Source organism: Pseudophryne corroboree, chromosome 5 (genome assembly GCF_028390025.1).
Source record: "Pseudophryne corroboree isolate aPseCor3 chromosome 5, aPseCor3.hap2, whole genome shotgun sequence".
Classification (NCBI taxonomy): Eukaryota; Metazoa; Chordata; class Amphibia; order Anura; family Myobatrachidae; genus Pseudophryne; species Pseudophryne corroboree.
In genome coordinates, this window is record NC_086448.1 from 103,094,782 (window position 1) to 103,116,334 (window position 21,553).

The 21,553-nt window shown below is 47.6% G+C and overlaps 1 protein-coding gene across 2 annotated transcripts in view; it reads right to left on the reverse strand.

Annotated features, from left to right (window-relative positions):
* Window positions 1–21,553, reverse strand: part of ST8SIA6 (ST8 alpha-N-acetyl-neuraminide alpha-2,8-sialyltransferase 6) — a 302,017-nt gene that overhangs the window by 17,698 nt on the left and 262,766 nt on the right. For both annotated transcript variants that reach the window (XM_063921531.1, XM_063921530.1), the window contains exon 6: window positions 16,396–16,508. In XM_063921531.1, coding sequence (XP_063777601.1) covers window positions 16,396–16,508 — 113 coding nt within the window. The remainder of the gene's footprint in view (window positions 1–16,395; window positions 16,509–21,553) is intronic.

Here is a 21,553-nt window from a genome sequence, read left to right on the forward strand (position 1 = left end):
TCTGAGTAGCTCGAGACTTACTCTTCCAGTGCGATCAGTTCAGTGCTTGTCGTTCCTGGTTTGACGTCACAAACACACCCAGCGTTCGCTCAGACACTCCTCTGTTTCTCCAGCCACTCCCGCGTTTTTCCCAGAAACGGTAGCGTTTTTTCACACACTCCCATAAAACGGCCAGTTTCCGCCCAGAAACACCCACTTCCTGTCAATCACATTACGATCACCAGAACGAAGAAAAAACCTCGTAATGCCGTGAGTAAAATTCCTAACTGCATAGCAAATTTACTTGGCGCAGTCGCACTGCGGACATTGTGCATGCGCATTAGCGACTAATCGCTCCGTTGCGAGAAAAAAAATGACGAGCGAACAACTCGGAATGACCCCCAATAACCCTGGTTTTGGAGCTGAACCGGAACTGGAACATTGACCTGAGTCTGTACCAGTTTTTGAATTGCTTCCTGTAAAGTCATATTTGTTTCTTGAGAAGCTGGTAAGCCTGATGTGAAGAATCTGTGAGGTAGGAGTTCCTGAAACTCCAGTCTGTAGCCCTGGGCTATAAGTTCTTTGACCCAGGGATCCTGGCATGACGTTTCCCATATATGACTGAAGAATCTTAAACGGGCTCCCAACTGCCTGTCTTCCAGGCAGTGCGGTCTACCGTCATGCTGAAGGCTTAGAGGAAGCAGAAGCGTGGTTCTGTTCCTGTGAACCTGCAGTTGCTGGTTTTCTGGGTTTACCTCTATTGCCTTTGAAGGCCGTAGAAGAACCCTTGGGTTTGTTTTTAAACTTCGCTGTCCGAAAGGACTGCAGAGTTGGAGCAGTGTAGGATTTTATAGCCGGGGGAGCTGCGGAAGGAAGGTATGTAGACTTACCCGCCGTAGCCGTGGATATCCACGTATCCAGTTCATCTCCAAAAAGGGTTTCACCTGTGAAAGGTAGGCTTTCCACGCATTTCCTGGAATCCGCGTCTGCAGTCCACTGGCGTAGCCACAAGCCCCTGCGCGCTGACACTGCCATGGCAGTGGTGCGTGCATTGAGTAAACCAATTTCCTTTATGTCCTCCACCATAACGTTAGCAGAATCCTGTATATGCTGTAGGAGTCAAATTATCTCCCCCCTGGATAAGGAATCTAACCCGTCAACTAGATTACCTGACCAGTTTGAAATGGCCCTAGAGATCCATGCCCAAGCTATAGTGGGTCTCTGCCCCCCCCCCCCTGCAGCTGTGTACAGATATTTGAGAGTGGTCTCAATCTTGCGGTCTGCAGCATCCTTCAAGGAAGCTGCCCCAGGAACAGGTAAATCTATCTTATGTGACAGCCTAGAAACCGATGCATCAACTATCGGTGGGTTTACCCATTTTTTCCTATCATCCTGAGGAAACGGGAAGGATGTGAGTAACCCTTTTGGGACCTGAAACTTCTTGTCAGGATTTACCCAAGTTGCTTCAAATAGGGAATTTTATTTCTTAGATGCAGGGAAAGTAGCTGAGGAATTCTTTTTCACATTAAAATAAGATTCCTCCTCATCCTCTGACACCTTATCAGGGATGTGCAGGACATCTCTAATAGCTTCTATAAGGGACTGTATACCCTGTGACAAAGCTGCATCCTCCCCTCCCGAGTCCACCTCACCCTCCTCTGGGTCTGATACATCATCATCATCAGTATCAGCCTGCATGATTTGGGCCAGAGTACACTTCTGCGGACAAATGGCAGGGGTCTGAGACGCTGGAATGACCACTGAATCTCTATTCATCAGGTCATCAACAGATTGCCTTAAGAATTGCGTCTCCTTCTCATTTTGGGATAATTTATTTGAAATATTTGAAATCATCCCTTTTAATGAATCTAACCATACTGGTTCAGATCCACTAGCCTGAGAATGTGTACTATCCTGAGTACACGGCAGTGATCCCTCAGATTGAGAAAAACATTCTGCTGTGCATGATACACACTACTTTGACATAGTAAATGTGAAAGAACACACACACATAGGAAGGAATGTAGGTTAAAAGCACAGTTAACCCACACAGAGCCCTTCCAGGGAGACACAAAGTATAATGGAGCCAGCCACACTGCGCCCCTGTAGCTAAAGAACAAGTTTAGCTGGGTCGCAAACTAAGTATCCTTAATAGGGCTTAGTACACCAAATATTGCTCCCCTCCCTGCTATGACCCCCTGATACTGTTGAGGTGTTTTGGAGTCCTTGTGGAGGAGCTGCGCTTCCCTTCCAATCTGGCTGTGTATAGCTGCAGAAGGAAAATGGCGCTGGTGAGCTGCAGGATCAGCTCATAGTGAAGCCCTGCCCCCTTAATGGCGCGCGGTCTTCCCAGGTGTTTTAAACTGGCTGAGGTAAATATTCTGTTCTACGTGGGTTAAAACTCCTGTAGTGTACTGCCAGTGTGGGTATCATTAGTGGCTTCAGCTCGCCGCTCACAGCGGTCACACAGTGTCTCTGAAGCCTAGAGCGCAGCCTGCATGTCAGCGCTGCACTCCTACCCTTGTGCCGCCATTACAGCCGGCGACCTGCTAACCGGGACGCCCGCCACTTATTCACCACTCTTCTGACTTCTGGCTCTGTTAGGAGAGGTGGCGTGCTGCGGATCTGTACGCTCGCCGCGGTGGGGCTTGCGAATAGGACACTCAAGAGCTCAGTGTCCAGTGTCCTGTAGATGCATGGAAAGTAGCTGAGGATTTCTTTTTCACATTAAAATAAGATTCCTCCTTGTCCTCTGACACCTTATCAGGAATGTGCAGGACATCTCTAATAGCTTCTAACAGGGCCTGAATACTCTGTGACAAAGCTGCATCCCCCCCTCCCGAGTCCACCTTACCCTCCTCTGGGTATGATACATCATCATCATCGGTAGGGAACGGGACCATTAACCCTAGGGAGGTTGGGCCGTTCCCCCTTCCTAAGTCCCACGAAGCAGACAGTCTGGTGCCAACCAGACCTGCCTGAAAATAAAATATAGAAAATAAATGCAGAAAATTCTTCAGGAGCTTCCTAAGCGTGACCGGCTCCTCTGGGCACATTTTCTAATCTGAGTCTTGTAGGAGGGGCATAGAGGGAGGAGCCAGCCCACACTATCAAATTCTTAAAGTGCCCATGGTTCCTAGTGGACCGGTCTATACCCTATGGTACTAATATGGACCCCAGTATCCTCTAGGACGTAAGAGAAAAAAGAGATTAGAGCACTCAACTGGACCATAAAATATCTGGATTTATCCATTTTAGGGGTCTATGTACTAAGACTTGGAGAGAAATAAAGTGGATGGCAATACCAACCAACCAGCTCCTAACTGTCATTTTTCAAACCCAGCACGTAACATGGCAGTTAAAATCTGATTGGCAGGTACTTTATCTCCATCGACTTTATCACTCTCCAAGTCTTAGTACATATACCCCAAAGTCACGCTGGTGTATGGCAATAAAGGGCAGTGCCAGATTAAGGTCCACGTGGGCCTGGAGCTGAAATTTAGGAAGGGCCTACTATGTGCCGTGGCAGGTAGTGTGACATACTATATCACTGCACTACCACCCCACACTACATCACTATTTCTACCTCCCAAACTACTCCCATAGTACATCACTATGCTACCTACTCACACTACATCTCCACACTATACCTCCCCACACTACATCACTATCCTACCTCCCCACCGTGTATCACTATGCTACCTCACCACACTATACATCTCCACACTATACCTCCACACACTACATCACTATGCTACCTCCCCACCGTATATCACTGTTACCTCACCACACTACATCTCCACACTATACCTCCCCACACTACATCACTATGCTACCTCCCCACCGTATATCACTGTTACCTCACCACACTACATTTCCACACTATACCTCCCCACACTACATCACTATCCTACCTCCCCACCGTATATCACTGTTACCTCACCACACTATACATCTCCACACTATACCTCCCCACACTACATCACTATGCTACCTCCCCACCGTATATCACTGTTACCTCACCACACTACATCTCCACACTATACCTCCCCACACTACATCACTATCCTACCTCCCCACCGTATATCACTGTTACCTCACCACACTACATCTCCACACTATACCTCCCCACACTACATCACTATGCTACCTCCCCACCGTATATCACTATGCTACCTCACCACACTACATCTCCACCCTATATATACCTCCCCACACTACATCACTATGCTGCCTCCCCACCGTATCACTATGATACCTCACCACACTATACATCTCCACACTATACCTCCCCACACTACATCACTATCCTACCTCCCCACCGTATATCACTGTTACCTCCCCACACTACATCACTATGCTACCTAACCCACCGTATATCACTATGTTACCTCACCACACTACATCTCCACACTATACCTCCCCACACTACATCACTATGCTACCTAACCCACCGTATATCACTATCTTACCTCACCACACTACATCTCCACACTATACCTCCCCACACTACATCACTATGTAACCTCCCCACCGTATATCACTATGTTACCTCACCACACTACATCTCCACACTATACCACCCCACACTACATCACTATGCTACCTCCCCACCATATATCACTATGCTACCTCACCACACTACATCTCCACACTATACCTCCCCACACTACATCACTATGCTACCTCCCCACCGTGTATCACTATGCTACCTCACCACACTACATCTCCACACTATACCTCCCCACACTACATCACTATGCTACCTCCCCACCGTATATCACTATGTTACCTCACCACACTACATCTCCACACTATACCTTCCCACACTACATCACTATCCTACCTCCCCACCGTATATCACTGTTACCTCACCACACTACATCTCCACACTATACCTCCCCACACTACATCACTATGCTACCTCCCCACCGTATATCACTATGCTACCTCACCACACTACATCTCCACACTATACCTCCCCACACTACATCACTATGCTACCTCCCCACCGTATATCACTGTTACCTCACCACACTACATCTCCACACTATACCTCCCCACACTACATCACTATGCTACCTCCCCACCGTATATCACTGTTACCTCACCACACTACATCTCCACACTATACCTCCCCACACTACATCACTATGCTACCTCCCCACCGTATATCACTATGTTACCTCACCACACTACATCTACACACTATACCTCCCCACACTACATCACTATGCTACCTCCCCACCGTATATCACTATGCTACCTCCCCACACTACATCTCCACACTATACCTCCCCACACTACATCTCCACACTATACCTCACCACACTACATCTCCACACTATACCTCACCACACTACATCTCCACACTATACGTCCCCACACTACATCTCCACACTATACCTCCCCACACTACATCTCCACACTATACCTCACCACACTACATCTCCACACTATACCTCACCACACTACATCTCCACACTATACCTCCCCACACTACATCACTATGCTACCTCCCCACCGTATATCACTATGTTACCTCACCACACTACATCTACACACTATACCTCCCCACACTACATCACTATGCTACCTCCCCACCGTATATCACTATGCTACCTCCCCACACTACATCTCCACACTATACCTCCCCACACTACATCTCCACACTATACCTCACCACACTACATCTCCACACTATACCTCACCACACTACATCTCCACACTATACCTCCCCACACTACATCTCCACACTATACCTCCCCACACTACATCTCCACACTATACCTCACCACACTACATCTCCACACTATACCTCACCACACTACATCTCCACACTATACCTCCCCACACTACATCACTATGCTACCTCCCCACCGTATATCACTGTTACCTCACCACACTACATCTCCACACTATACCTCCCCACACTACATCACTATGCTACGTCCCCACCGTATATCACTATGTTACCTTACCACACTACATCTCCACACTATACCTCCCCACACTACATCACTAGGCTACCTCCCTACCGTATATCACTATGCTACCTCCCCACACTACATCCCTGCGGTATATCACTACGCTACCTCCCCACACTAGATCCCTGCGGTATATCACTATGCTACCTCCCCACACTACATCCCTGCAGTATATTACCAAGCTAACTCCCCACACTACATCCCTGCGGTATATCACTATGCTACCTCCCCACACTACATCCCTGCGGTATATCACTATGCTACCTCCCCACACTACATCCCTGCAGTATATTACTAAGCTAACTCCCCACACTACATCCCCGCAGACTGCAGTATATTACTAAGCTAACGTCCTACACTACATCTCCACACTATTTCACTGGTCCCCAGACTACCTCCCCACACCACAATACTGCGCTACCTTTATGGACGGTTTAAGGTTTGTGGGGCCTCTGGGCAACAAACCTGTGGGGCATTTATCAATACAAGAGAAGGGGGAACATGCAAGGCTGCAATGCTTACCTCCAGCGCGGGGTTGGCTGGGATCAAAGTCGAGGAGTGCCGTCATCACCCTTCTGGCAGGGGATGGCTCCAACAGGGTGTGCCAGGGTTGAGGGAGTTACTGACATCCTCCTTCTGACAGTGGCTGCCTGAGCAGTAAGCTGTACTGTAAAGTGGACACTGGGCCAGAAGTCACCTCTGGGGTGAGTCAGCCCGGGTATATCGGGAGTTTGCGGGAGCGCCGCTGCTACACTGTATTAGGTCAGTGGTCACTGCAGGAAGCCGTCTCACTGCACAGGTGGCCTTCTCTGGGTTCAGGTAATGTCACTGCAGCAGCAGCGAGCAAACTGTCGTGTGCTGTTGTGGAGATACAGTGGTCACTGGCAGGGCCGGATTAAGTCTTTGGGGGGCACCTAAGAGAGGGGGCCCTCATATCAACACTGCCCCCATGGTGTTGCGGTGCCCCCATACACACATTATGCCACACAATAGTACTTAAACCAATAAGTTATTGTTATATGTCTGTGTCTGCCCTGCAGTGCAGACTTTACTTACTATGTTTGGTTCTATTCCAATCAAAAGGACACATATGTGGACTATGCTTATTTGTATCCTGTTCTGACAATACACCGCGACTTCCAGCGTTTTTCTTCTTGCCGCAAGACTTACAGGAGTTCAGATCTCAAAGGATAAGTGACGTTCATCTCCAGTTAATATATCATTAATCGCTTGAGTCACGGATATAAACTGTAATGTCGTAAGTTGTTCAAGAACAAAGCAAAGGACAATGACTTAATGTACTCCAGATCTCAAGTGTTCTTTAATCTAACAAGTCATTACAATTTAACGATTTACAGCAGTAGTATTATCTACAATCAAAAATTTATCATATTACTTTACCCTGCTAAACTGTGCTCTAAAGACCAGCGCTACAATGAGATCAGGAGATTAAAAAAATTAATATGGCCCATAAATAATGGCGCTTGCTCAGCAGCCTTTTGAAAAATAACTAAGTGCTTTTACTGGTATCATTTATTACTGTTAATAAAGAATACAAGAGCATACATTTCTTCCTTTATTTATCGTGTGCACAACTGCGGAACAGCAATAATATGTTGTTAGATTTAAATCTACCGATAAAGGAATTAGAAATCGACTGATTAAAATGAAAATTAACACATTTTTTAATAGTTCATGGATAGTCCTAATTTTATCTCATTCATAAATAATAAGAATTTACTTACCGATAATTCTATTTCTCGGAGTCCGTAGTGGATGCTGGGGTTCCTGAAAGGACCATGGGGAATAGCGGCTCCGCAGGAGACAGGGCACAAAAGTAAAGCTTTTACAGGTCAGGTGGTGTGTACTGGCTCCTCCCCCTATGACCCTCCTCCAGACTCCAGTTAGGTACTGTGCCCGGACGAGCGTACACAATAAGGGAGGATTTTGAATCCCGGGTAAGACTCATACCAGCCACACCAATCACACCGTACAACTTGTGATCTAAACCCAGTTAACAGTATGATAACAGAGGAGCCTCTGAAAGATGGCTTCCTAAACAATAACCCGAATTAGTTAACAATAACTATGTACAAGTATTGCAGATAATCCGCACTTGGGATGGGCGCCCAGCATCCACTACGGACTCCGAGAAATAGAATTATCGGTAAGTAAATTCTTATTTTCTCTATCGTCCTAAGTGGATGCTGGGGTTCCTGAAAGGACCATGGGGATTATACCAAAGCTCCCAAACGGGCGGGAGAGTGCGGATGACTCTGCAGCACCGAATGAGAGAACTCCAGGTCCTCCTTTGCCAGGGTATCAAATTTGTAAAAATTTACAAACGTGTTCTCCCCTGACCACGTAGCTGCTCGGCAGAGTTGTAATGCCGAGACCCCTCGGGCAGCCGCCCAGGATGAGCCCACCTTCCTTGCGGAATGGGCCTTAACAGATTTAGGCTGTGGCAGGCCTGCCACAGAATGTACAAGTTGAATTTTGTTACAAATCCAACGAGCAATCGACTGCTTAGAAGCAGGTGCACCCAACTTGTTGGGTGCATACAGTATAAACAGCGAGTCAGATTTTCTGACTCCAGCCGTCCTTTAAATGTATATTTTTAAGGCTCTGACAACGTCCAACAACTTGGAGTCCTTCAAGTCGTCTGTAGCCGCAGGCACTACAATAGGCTGGTTCAGGTGAAACGCTGATACCACCTTAGGGAGAAAATGCGGACGCGTCCGCAGCTCTGCCCTATGTCGAATGGAAAATTAAATAAGGGCTTTTATAAAACAAAGCCGCCAGTTCAGATACTCTCCCGGCCGAAGCCAGGGCCAGTAACATAGTCACTTTCCATGTGAGATATTTCAAATCCACATTCTTTAGTGGTTCAAACCAATTGGATTTGAGGAAATCTAAAACTACATTTAGATCCCACGGTGCCACCTTAGGCACCACAGGAGGCTGTATATGCAGTACTCCTTTGATAAAAATCTGGACCTCAGGGACTGAGGCCAATTCTTTTTGGAAGAATATTGATAGGGCCGAAATTTGAACCTTAATAGATCCCAATTTGAGACCCATAGACAATCCTGATTGCAGGAAATGTAGGAAAACGACCCAGTTGAAATTCCTCCATCGGAGCACTCCGCTGCTCGCACCACGCAACATATTTTCGCCAAATACGGCGATAATGCTTCGCGGTGACTTCCTTCCTTGCCTTTATCAAGGTAGGAATGACTTCTTCTGGAATGCCTTTTCCTTTTAGGATCTGGCATTCAAACGCCATGCCGTCAAACGCAGCCGCGGTAAGTCTTGAAAAAGACAAGGACCCTGCTGAAGCAGGTCCCTTCTCAGAAGTAGAGGCCACGGATCGTCCGTGACCATCTCTTGAAGTTCCGGGTACCAAGTCCTTCTTGGCCAATCCGGAGCCACTAGTCTTACTCCTCCTTGCCGTATAATCCTCAATACCTTTGGTATGAGAGGCAGAGGAGGAAACACATATACGGACTGGTACACCCAAGGTGTTACCAACGCGTCCACAGCTATTGCCTGCGGATCTCTTGACCTGGCGCAATACTTGTCCAGTGTCTTGTTGAGGCGAGACGCCATCATGTCCACCATTGGTTTTACCCAACGGTTTAATAGCATGTGGAAAACTTCTGGATGAAGTACCCACTCTCCCGGGTGAAGGTCGTGTCTGCTGAGGAAGTCTGCTTCCCAGTTGTCCACGCCCGGGATGAATACTGCTGACAGTGCTATCACGTGATTCTCCGCCCAGCGAAGGATCCTGGCAGCTTCTGCCATTCTGTTTCTTGTGCCGCCCTGTCTGTTTACATGGGCGACTGCCGTGATGTTGTCCGACTGGATCAACACCGGTCTTCCTTGAAGCAGAGGTTCCGCCTGGCTTAGAGCATTGTAGATTGCTCTTAGTTCCAGAATGCTTATGTGAAGAGACTTTTTCAGGCTCGACCACACTCCCTGGAAATTTCTTCCCTGTGTGACTGCTCCCCAGCCTCTCAGGCTGGCATCCGTGGTCACCAGGATCCAATCCTGCATGCCGAATCTGCGGCCCTCCAATAGATGAGCCTCCTGCAACCACCACAGAAGGGATACCCTTGTCCTCGGCGACAGGGTTATCCGCAGGTGCATCCGAAGATGCGACCCTGACCATTTGTCCAACAGATCCCTTTGCATGGAATCTGCCGAAAGGGATTGCTTCGTAAGAAGCTACCATTTTTTCCCAGGACTCTTGTGCATTGATGTACAGACACCTTTCCTGGTTTTAGGAGGTTCCTGACCAGGTCAGATAACTCCTTGGCTTTTTCTTCGGGAAGAAAAACCTTTTTCTGAACTGTGTCCAGAATCATCCCCAGGAACAGCAGACGAGTTGTCGGCATTAATTGGGATTTTGGAATATTCAGAATCCATCCGTGCTGCTTTAGCACCTCTTGAGATAGTGCTAAACCCATCTCTAGCTGTTCTCTGGACCTTGCCCTTATTAGGAGATCGTCCAAGTATGGGATAATTAATACGCCTTTTCTTCGAAGAAGAAATATTATCTCGGCCATTACCTTTGTAAAGACCCGAGGTTCCGTGGACAAACCAAACGGCAGCGTCTGAAACTGATAGTGACAGTTTTGTACAACGAACCTGAGGTACCCCTGGTGTGAGGGGTAATTGGAACGTGGAGATACGCATCCTTGATGTCCAAGGATACCATAAAGTCCCCTTCTTCCAGGTTCGCTATCACTGCTCTGAGTGACTCCATCTTGAACTTGAACTTCTTTATGTACAGGTTCAAGGACTTCAGATTTAGAATAGGCCTTACCGAGCCATCCGGCTTCGGTACCACAAAAAGAGTGGAATAATACCCTTCCCTTGTTGTAGAAGAGGTACCTTGACTATCACCTGCTGAGAATACAGCTTGTGAATGGCTTCCAAAACCGTCTCCCTTTCTGAGGGGGACGTTGGTAAAGCCGACTTCAGGAAACGGCGAGGTGGCTCTGTCTCTAATTTCAACCTGTACCCCTGAGATATTATCTGCAGGATCCAGGGATTTACCTGCGAGTGAGCCCACTGCGCGCTGTAATTTTTGAGACGACCGCCTACCGCCCCCAAGTCCGCTTGCGAAGCCCCAGCGTCATGCTGAGGCTTTTGTAGAAGCCGGGGAGGGCTTCTGTTCCTGGGAAGGAGCTGCCTGTTGCTGTCTCTTCCCTCGTCCTCTGCCTCGTGGCAGATATGAATAGCCCTTTGCTCTCTTATTTTTAAAGGAACGAAAAGGCTGCGGTTGAAAAGTCGGTGCCTTTTTCTGTTGGGGAGTGACTTGAGGTAGAAAGGTGGATTTCCCGGCCGTAGCCGTGGCCACCAAATCCGATAGACCGACCCCAAATAACTCCTCTACGCATCGCCTGTCCACTGTCGTGTCCATAAAGCTCTTCTGGCCGAAATGGACATAGCACTTACCCGTGATGCCAGTGTGCAGATATCTCTCTGTGCATCACGCATATAAAGAAATGCATCCTTTATTTGTTCTAACGACAGTAAAATATTGTCCCCGTCCAGGGTATCAATATTTTCGATCAGGGACTCTGACCAAACTACCCCAGCACTGCACATCCAGGCAGTCGCAATAGCTGGTCGTAGTATAACACCTGCATGTGTGTATATACCTTTTTGGATATTTTCCATCCTCCTATCTGATGGATCTTTAAGTGCGGCCGTCTCAGGAGAGGGTAACGCCACTTGTTTTGATAAGCGTGTTAGCGCTTTGTCCACCCTAGGAGGTGTTTCCCAGCGCTCCCTAACCTCTGGCGGGAAAGGGTATAAAGCCAATAACTTCTTTGAAATTAGCAGTTTTTTATCGGGGCACCCCACGCTTCATCACACACGTCATTTAATTCTTCTGATTCGGTAAAAACTACTGGTAGTTTTTTCACACCCCACATAATACCCTGTTTAGTGGTACCTGTAGTATCAGCTAAATGTAACATCTCCTTTATTGCCAAAATCATATAACGTGTGGCCCTACTGGAAAATACGGTTGATTCGTCACCTTCACCACCGGAATCAGTGCCTGTGTCTGGGTCTGTGTCGACCGACTGAGGCAAGGGGCGTTTTACAGCCCCTGACGGTGTTTGAGGCGCCTGGACAGGCACTAATTGAGTGTCCGGCCGCCTCATGTCGGCAAACGACTGCTTAAGCGAGTTGACGCTATCCCGTAATTCCACAAATAAAGGCATCCATTCTGGTGTCGACCCCCTAGGAGGTGACATCCTCATATTTGGCAATTGCTCCGCCTCCACACCAATAACGTCTTCATACATGTCGACACACACGTACCGACACACAGCAGACACACAGGGAATGCTCTATACGAAGACAGGACCCACCAGCCCTTTGGGGAGACAGAGGGAGAGTCTGCCAGCACACACCAAAAAGCGCTATATATGACAGGGATAGCCTTATGATTAAGTGCTCCCTTATAGCTGCTTTTATATTGATATATTGCCATTTATTTTGCCCCCCCTCTCTGTTATACCCTGTTTCTGTAGTGCAGTGCAGGGGAGAGACCTGGGAGCCTTCCTGACCAGCGGAGCTGTGACAGAAAATGGCGCCGTGTGCTGAGGAGATAGGCCCCGCCCCTTTTCCGGCGGGCTCGTCTCCCGCTATTTAGTTCATTTAGGCAGGGGTAAATATCTCCATATAGCCTCTGGGGCTATATGTGAGGTATTTTTAGCCTTTTTAAAGGTTTTCATTTGCCTCCCAGGGCGCCCCCCTCCCAGCGCCCTGCACCCTCAGTGACTGCCGTGTGAAGTGTGCTGAGAGGAAAATGGCGCACAGCTGCAGTGCTGTGCGCTACCTTAAGAAGACTGCAGGAGTCTTCAGCCGCCGATTCTGGACCTCTTCTTGCTTCAGCATCTGTGAGGGGGCCGGCGGCGTGGCTCCGGTGACCATCCAGGCTGTACCTGTGATCGTCCCTCTGGAGCTTCATGTCCAGTAGCCAAGAAGCCAATCCATCCTGCACGCAGGTGAGTTCACTTCTTCTCCCCTCTGTCCCTCGTTGCAGTGATCCTGTTGCCAGCAGGAATCACTGTAAAATAAAAAAAAACCTAAGCTAAACTCTCTAAGCAGCTCTTTATGAGAGCCACCTAGAATTGCACCCTTCTCGGCCGGGCACAAAAATCTAACTGGAGTCTGGAGGAGGGTCATAGGGGGAGGAGCCAGTACACACCACCTGACCTGTAAAAGCTTTACTTTTGTGCCCTGTCTCCTGCGGAGCCGCTATTCCCCATGGTCCTTTCAGGAACCCCAGCATCCACTTAGGACGATAGAGAAATTTTATTTTTATTTACTTTATAAGTGTTCTTTATAAAATATACAGGGACTGATAAAGAGGCGGCCACAGTGTCAATTTTAGTCGCAGTATTCTATTGCAAGTATCTGGGTCGCGCATTTGGTAAAAGGGGTGCGGCTAGCCAGATGCGTGTGCGTCGTGGCCAGCGACTGCATCCAAATACGCAATTGCACTGGCACCGGCGGACATTTAACGGACATTCTGAGCAACTATAGGGCTGCTCTAATATTCACTGGTGCAACCGATGTGCGACCGATGGTGCAACTTTTTAAGCAAAGCAGCAGGTTAGAGACACAGCCAGTGGAAGACTCTGAATGAATTCCATTGTCTGCAGCACTAGCATAAATTCACAGTAGCGCTACATACGTAAAAAGATAAATCGCAAATGCATCTGCATTTACCTCAGGCCAATAGACTTAAATAGCTATCTAAAAATCAGAGCTAATATTATACAGGTTGAGTATCCCATATCCAAATATTCCGAAATACGGACTTTTTTGAGTGAGAATGAGATAGTGAAACCTTTGTTTTCTGATGGCTCAATGTACATAAACTTTGTTTAATACACAAAGTTATTAAAAACATTGTATTAAATGACCTTCAGGCTGTGTGTATAAGGTGTATAAGAAACATAAATGAATTGTGTGAATGTAGACACACTTTGTGTAATGCACAAAGTTATAAAAAATATTGGCTAAAATGACCTTCAGGCTGTGTGTATAAGGTGTATATGAAACATAAATGCATTCTGTGCTTAGATTTAGGTCCCATCACCATGATATCTCATTGTGGTATGCAATTATTCCAAAATACGGAAAAATCCCATATCCAAAATACCTCTGGTCCCAAGCATTTTGGATAAGGGAGACTCAACCTGTATTAACATGTTTTTCACCACAGCACTAAAGAACTGCTTTATAGAAAAAGAAAATATGATGGATTATTTCCATCCTACTTCTTGAAAAACTGACTTTCCTTATGCTGGGAATACACTATAATTATCTGTCAGATAATCTGCCAGATCTGGCTGGTTGGAATGAAAATCTGGTAGTGGATGAGAACAAATGACAAGCGACCATTTGCTTCCAAACAATTTAACCAATTTGTCCGATTGACAGGTTTTGTCCATTTTCCAGTGTTTAGGAGCAAATATTTGATTGTTATTTGCTTTTATCCATTGACAGATTTTCTTTCCAACCAGACAGATCTGGCAGATTATCTGCCAGATAATTGTATAGTGTAAGACCAGCATTAAGAACAATTGTAACCATAGAAAAAATCTGTGGACTTCACTGTTTGCATGGTCTTAATATTGCTATTGAGAGTCACTGATTCACAAGCTACTGCCAAACGATTCCCTTTATTAAGCGTACTTGATCAAGCTTAACCCAAATGTGCCATTTTTGAAGCTAACTGGGGGCAGGTTTGGTCATATCAAGGAGGAGACATATTTATCCCTTTTCTGCATGTATCAATGTTGTCAGATATGCCAAACTGGGATCATCATCACTTCAAGAGGCATTATATGTTCTCCAGGCTATACCATTGCCACACTCCCCACCCATGCGTTTATGTTGCAGTGTTCAGTGGAGAAGGACTATAGTCTTCCTCAAAGTAGCTGGCTCGGCTGCTGCGCCATATGGGAAAGAACTGTGCAGAATGCCAGTGACTCCCGCTGATACTACCGCTCTGCATAGACTGCACACAAGAAGCTGTGTTATGCAGCACTGTGCCTAATCATCCACCGACACCGCAGTGGGGTGTGCAGTGGGGGACAGGAGATTCATGGTTGGATGTCCTTTCTCCCACCCTGCATAGTATTTCAGTCCCCTGCTGGAACCCTAGGGTGCATATAGCAGGATACTCTTAAGTCTGGTTTCCACATATGCCACCTATTATAATACAGTACACTGGCTGGGAAGCAGTTAGCTTCCTGACAAACGGGATCCCGAAGTAGGAGGCAATGCCGGCGTCGAGATACTGATGTCGCACGGGATGCTGGCGTCACATTACTGACCGCCGGCATCCCAATCGTCCAGACATCAGGATGCGCTGGCTTCCTGACGCAGGGGAGGGGGGAGGTTAGGTTTAGGCAGAAGAAGGGGGGTTAGGGTTATGCTGCGGGGCGGTTAGATTAGGGTTAGGGACCAGGGAGAGAGAGTTAGGCATATAGAAGAGGAGGTTAAGGTTAGGTATCAAGCGGGAAGAGTTAGGGTTAGGCAGCAGAGAAGGGAGGGTTAGGGTTAGGCACCACCAGGGAGGGTCAGGGTTAGGCACCATCAGGGAGGGTAAGGGTTAGGCAGCAGAGAAGGGAGGGTTAGGGTTAGGCACCATCAGGGAGGGAGGGTTAGGCATATAGTAGAGGAGGTTAGGGTTAGGTATCAAGCGGGAAGATCTAGGGTTAGGCAGCAGAGAAGGGAGGGTTAGGGTTAGGCACCACCAGGGAGGGTTAGGGTTAGGCACCACCAGGGAGGGAGGGTTAGGCACCACCAGGGAGGGTTAGGGTTAGGCATATAGTAGAAGAGGTTAGGGTTAGGTATCAAGTGGGAAGGGTTAGGGTTCGGCAGCGGGGAAAGGAGGGTTAGGGTTTGGCACCACCATGGAGGGTTAGGGTTATGCACCCACAAGGATTATGGTTAGGGTAGGGGGCAGAGGAGGATTAGGGGCCTTACTGGGGGGTTGTCAGGATTCTGATGGATGGGATGCCGCTGTTGGTATTATTACTGCCGGCATCCCGTCCATTGGCAAATCATACTAATCCCCACTGGTTGTATCCCAACTATTGCCCCCAACTACACCACAGTACGGAATGAATTGACCATACTTATCCCCGCTCTATTTAAAGACTATACGTTTAAAAAAAAACCATCTAATTAAACAATGCAATGTGCGCTGCTGAAGTAAAGAAACTCAAAGTACATCTCACTGTGGGCGAGATAACTAGCTCTTCACTAACCCTGGTGTATACATCTTAAAGAAATACATACACATGCACTTTCGCATACAAGCAATTTGCATGTTTTCAATTCCGTTACGTTAATATCAGAAAAGTTGTATTGATTAATTGGATCTTACCTAAAGACAAAATCTGATTGGTCGATTTCGGCCCCGCAGCTACTGTTGGTTAGTATTCCACCATTTCCAACTACGGCACATTGCTTGAAGGGAATTCCGACAAAGGGCTGCGACTATAAAAACAAATCAAGAACGTTCCTTTTGTGTTACCCTGTTTTAAACACAGCAGCTCATGTGGTACAAGCAAAGACAAAAGTGACTTTATTTTATACAGTATATAATTATTAGAGATGTGCACCGGACATTTTTCGGGTTTTGTGTTTTGGTTTTGGATTCGGTCCCGCGGCCGTGTTTTGGATTCGGACGCGTTTTGGCAAAACCTCCCTGAAAATTTTTTGTCGGATTCGGGTGTGTTTTGGATTCGGGTGTATTATTTCAAAAACAGCTTAAATCATAGAATTTGGGGGTCATTTTGATCCCATAGTATTATTAACCTCAATAACCATAATTTCCACTCATTTCCAGTCTATTCTGAACACCTCACAATATTGTTTTTAGTCCTAAAATTTGCACCGAGGTCGCTGGATGACTAAGCTAAGCGACCCAAGTGGCCGGCACAAACACCTGGCCCATCTAGGAGTGGCACTGCAGTGTCAGACAGGATGGCACTTAAAAAAAATTGGCCCCAAACATCACATGATGCAAAGATAAATTAAAGAAAAAAGAGGTGCAAGATGGAATTGTCCTTGGGCCCTCCCACCCACCATTATGTTGTATAAACTAGAGATGAGCGCCTGAAATTTTTCGGGTTTTGTGTTTTGGTTTTGGGTTCGGTTCCGCGGCCGTGTTTTGGGTTCGACCGCGTTTTGGCAAAACCTCACCGAATTTTTTTTGTCGGATTCGGGTGTGTTTTGGATTCGGGTGTTTTTTTAAAAAACACTAAAAAACAGCTTAAATCATAGAATTTGGGGGTCATTTTGATCCCATATTATTATTAACCTCAAAAACCATAATTTCCACTCATTTTCAGTCTATTCTGAATACCTCACACCTCACAATATTATTTTTAGTCCTAAAATTTGCACCAAGGTCGCTGGATGACTAAGCTAAGCGACACTAGTGGCCGACACAAACACCTGGCCCATCTAGGAGTGGCACTGCAGTGTCACGCAGGATGTCCCTTCCAAAAAACCCTCCCCAATCAGCACATGACGCAAAGAAAAAAAGAGGCGCAATGAGGTAGCTGACTGTGTGAGTAAGATAAGCGACCCTAGTGGCCGACACAAACACCGGGCCCATTTAGGAGTGGCACTGCAGTGTCACGCAGGATGTCCCTTCCAAAAAACCCTCCCCAATCAGCACATGACGCAAAGAAAAAAAGAGGCGCAATGAGGTAGCTGACTGTGTGAGTAAGATTAGCGACCCTAGTGGCCGACACAAACACCGGGCCCATTTAGGAGTGGCACTGCAGTGTCACGCAGGATGTCCCTTCCAAAAAACCCTCCCCAATCAGCACATGACGCAAAGAAAAAAAGAGGCGCAATGAGGTAGCTGACTGTGTGAGTAAGATTAGCGACCCTAGTGGCCGACACAAACACCGGGCCCATTTAGGAGTGGCACTGCAGTGTCACGCAGGATGTCCCTTCCAAAAAACCCTCCCCAATCAGCACATGACGCAAAGAAAAAAAGAGGCGCAATGAGGTAGCTGACTGTGTGAGTAAGATTAGCGACCCTAGTGGCCGACACAAACACCGGGCCCATTTAGGAGTGGCACTGCAGTGTCACGCAGGATGTCCCTTCCAAAAAACCCTCCCCAATCAGCACATGACGCAAAGAAAAAAAGAGGCGCAATGAGGTAGCTGACTGTGTGAGTAAGATTAGCGACCCTAGTGGCCGACACAAACACCGGGCCCATTTAGGAGTGGCACTGCAGTGTCACGCAGGATGTCCCTTCCAAAAAACCCTCCCCAATCAGCACATGACGCAAAGAAAAAAAGAGGCGCAATGAGGTAGCTGACTGTGTGAGTAAGATTAGCGACCCTAGTGGCCGACACAAACACCGGGCCCATTTAGGAGTGGCACTGCAGTGTCACGCAGGATGTCCCTTCCAAAAAACCCTCCCCAATCAGCACATGACGCAAAGAAAAAAAGAGGCGCAATGAGGTAGCTGACTGTGTGAGTAAGATTAGCGACCCTAGTGGCCGACACAAACACCGGGCCCATTTAGGAGTGGCACTGCAGTGTCACGCAGGATGTCCCTTCCAAAAAACCCTCCCCAATCAGCACATGACGCAAAGAAAAAAAGAGGCGCAATGAGGTAGCTGACTGTGTGAGTAAGATAAGCGACCCTAGTGGCCGACACAAACACCGGGCCCATTTAGGAGTGGCACTGCAGTGTCACGCAGGATGTCCCTTCCAAAAAACCCTCCCCAATCAGCACATGACGCAAAGAAAAAAAGAGGCGCAATGAGGTAGCTGACTGTGTGAGTAAGATTAGCGACCCTAGTGGCCGACACAAACACCGGGCCCATTTAGGAGTGGCACTGCAGTGTCACGCAGGATGTCCCTTCCAAAAAACCCTCCCCAATTAGCACATGACGCAAAGAAAAAAAGAGGCGCAATGAGGTAGCTGACTGTGTGAGTAAGATTAGCGACCCTAGTGGCCGACACAAACACCGGGCCCATTTAGGAGTGGCACTGCAGTGTCACGCAGGATGTCCCTTCCAAAAAACCCTCCCCAATCAGCACATGACGCAAAGAAAAAAAGAGGCGCAATGAGGTAGCTGACTGTGTGAGTAAGATTAGCGACCCTAGTGGCCGACACAAACACCGGGCCCATTTAGGAGTGGCACTGCAGTGTCACGCAGGATGTCCCTTCCAAAAAACCCTCCCCAATCAGCACATGACGCAAAGAAAAAAAGAGGCGCAATGAGGTAGCTGACTGTGTGAGTAAGATTAGCGACCCTAGTGGCCGACACAAACACCGGGCCCATTTAGGAGTGGCACTGCAGTGTCACGCAGGATGTCCCTTCCAAAAAACCCTCCCCAAACAGCACATGACGCAAAGAAAAATAAAAGAAAAAAGAGGTGCAAGATGGAATTGTCCTTGGGCCCTCCCACCCACCCTTATGTTGTATAAACAAAACAGGACATGCACACTTTAACCAACCCATAATTTCAGTGACAGGGTCTGCCACACGACTGTGACTGATATGACGGGTTGGTTTGGACCCCCCCCAAAAAAGAAGCAATTAATCTCTCCTTGCACAAACTGGCTCTACAGAGGCAAGATGTCCACCTCATCATCACCCTCCGATATATCACCGTGTACATCCCCCTCCTCACAGATTATCAATTCGTCCCCACTGGAATCCACCATCTCAGCTCCCTGTGTACTTTGTGGAGGCAATTGCTGCTGGTCAATGTCTCCGCGGAGAAATTGATTATAATTCATTTTAATGAACATCATCTTCTCCACATTTTCTGGATGTAACCTCGTACGCCGATTGCTGACAAGGTGAGCGGCGGCACTAAACACTCTTTCGGAGTACACACTTGTGGGAGGGCAACTTAGGTAGAATAAAGCCAGTTTGTGCAATGGCCTCCAAATTGCCTCTTTTTCCTGCCAGTATAAGTATGGACTGTGTGACGTGCCTACTTGGATGCGGTCACTCATATAATCCTCCACCATTCTTTCAATGGTGAGAGAATCATATGCAGTGACAGTAGACGACATGTCCGTAATCGTTGTCAGGTCCTTCAGTCCGGACCAGATGTCAGCATCAGCAGTCGCTCCAGACTGCCCTGCATCACCGCCAGCGGGTGGGCTCGGAATTCTGAGCCTTTTCCTCGCACCCCCAGTTGCGGGAGAATGTGAAGGAGGAGATGTTGACAGGTCGCGTTCCGCTTGACTTGACAATTTTCTCACCAGCAGGTCTTTCAACCCCAGCAGACTTGTGTCTGCCGGAAAGAGAGATCCAAGGTAGGCTTTAAATCTAGGATCGAGCACGGTGGCCAAAATGTAGTGCTCTGATTTCAACAGATTGACCACCCGTGAATCCTTGTTAAGCGAATTAAGGGCTCCATCCACAAGTCCCACATGCCTAGCGGAATCGCTCCGTGTTAGCTCCTCCTTCAATGTCTCCAGCTTCTTCTGCAAAAGCCTGATGAGGGGAATGACCTGACTCAGGCTGGCAGTGTCTGAACTGACTTCACGTGTGGCAAGTTCAAAGGGCATCAGAACCTTGCACAACGTTGAAATCATTCTCCACTGCGCTTGAGACAGGTGCATTCCACCTCCTATATCGTGCTCAATTGTATAGGCTTGAATGGCCTTTTGCTGCTCCTCCAACCTCTGAAGCATATAGAGGGTTGAATTCCACCTCGTTACCACTTCTTGCTTCAGATGATGGCAGGGCAGGTTCAGTAGTTTTTGGTGGTGCTCCAGTCTTCTGTACGTGGTGCCTGTACGCCAAAAGTGTCCCGCAATTTTTCTGGCCACCGACAGCATCTCTTGCACGCCCCTGTCGTTTTTTAAATAATTCTGCACCACCAAATTCAAGGTATGTGCAAAACATGGGACGTGCTGGAATTTGCCCATATTTAATGCACACACAATATTGCTGGCGTTGTCCGATGCCACAAATCCACAGGAGAGTCCAATTGGGGTAAGCCATTCCGCGATGATCTTCCTCAGTTGCCGTAAGAGGTTTTCAGCTGTGTGCGTATTCTGGAAACCGGTGATACAAAGCGTAGCCTGCCTAGGAAAGAGTTGGCGTTTGCGAGATGCTGCTACTGGTGCCGCCGCTGCTGTTCTTGCGGCGGGAGTCCATACATCTACCCAGTGGGCTGTCACAGTCATATAGTCCTGACCCTGCCCTGCTCCACTTGTCCACATGTCCGTGGTTAAGTGGACATTGGGTACAACTGCATTTTTTAGGACACTGGTGAGTCTTTTTCTGACGTCCGTGTACATTCTCGGTATCGCCTGCCTAGAGAAGTGGAACCTATATGGTATTTGGTAACGGGGGCACACTGCCTCAATAAATTGTCTAGTTCCCTGTGAACTAACGGCGGATACCGGACGCACGTCTAACACCAACATAGTTGTCAAGGCCTCAGTTATCCGCTTTGCAGCAGGATGACTGCTGTGATATTTCATCTTCCTCGCAAAGGACTGTTGAACAGTCAATTGCTTACTGGAAGTAGTACAAGTGGG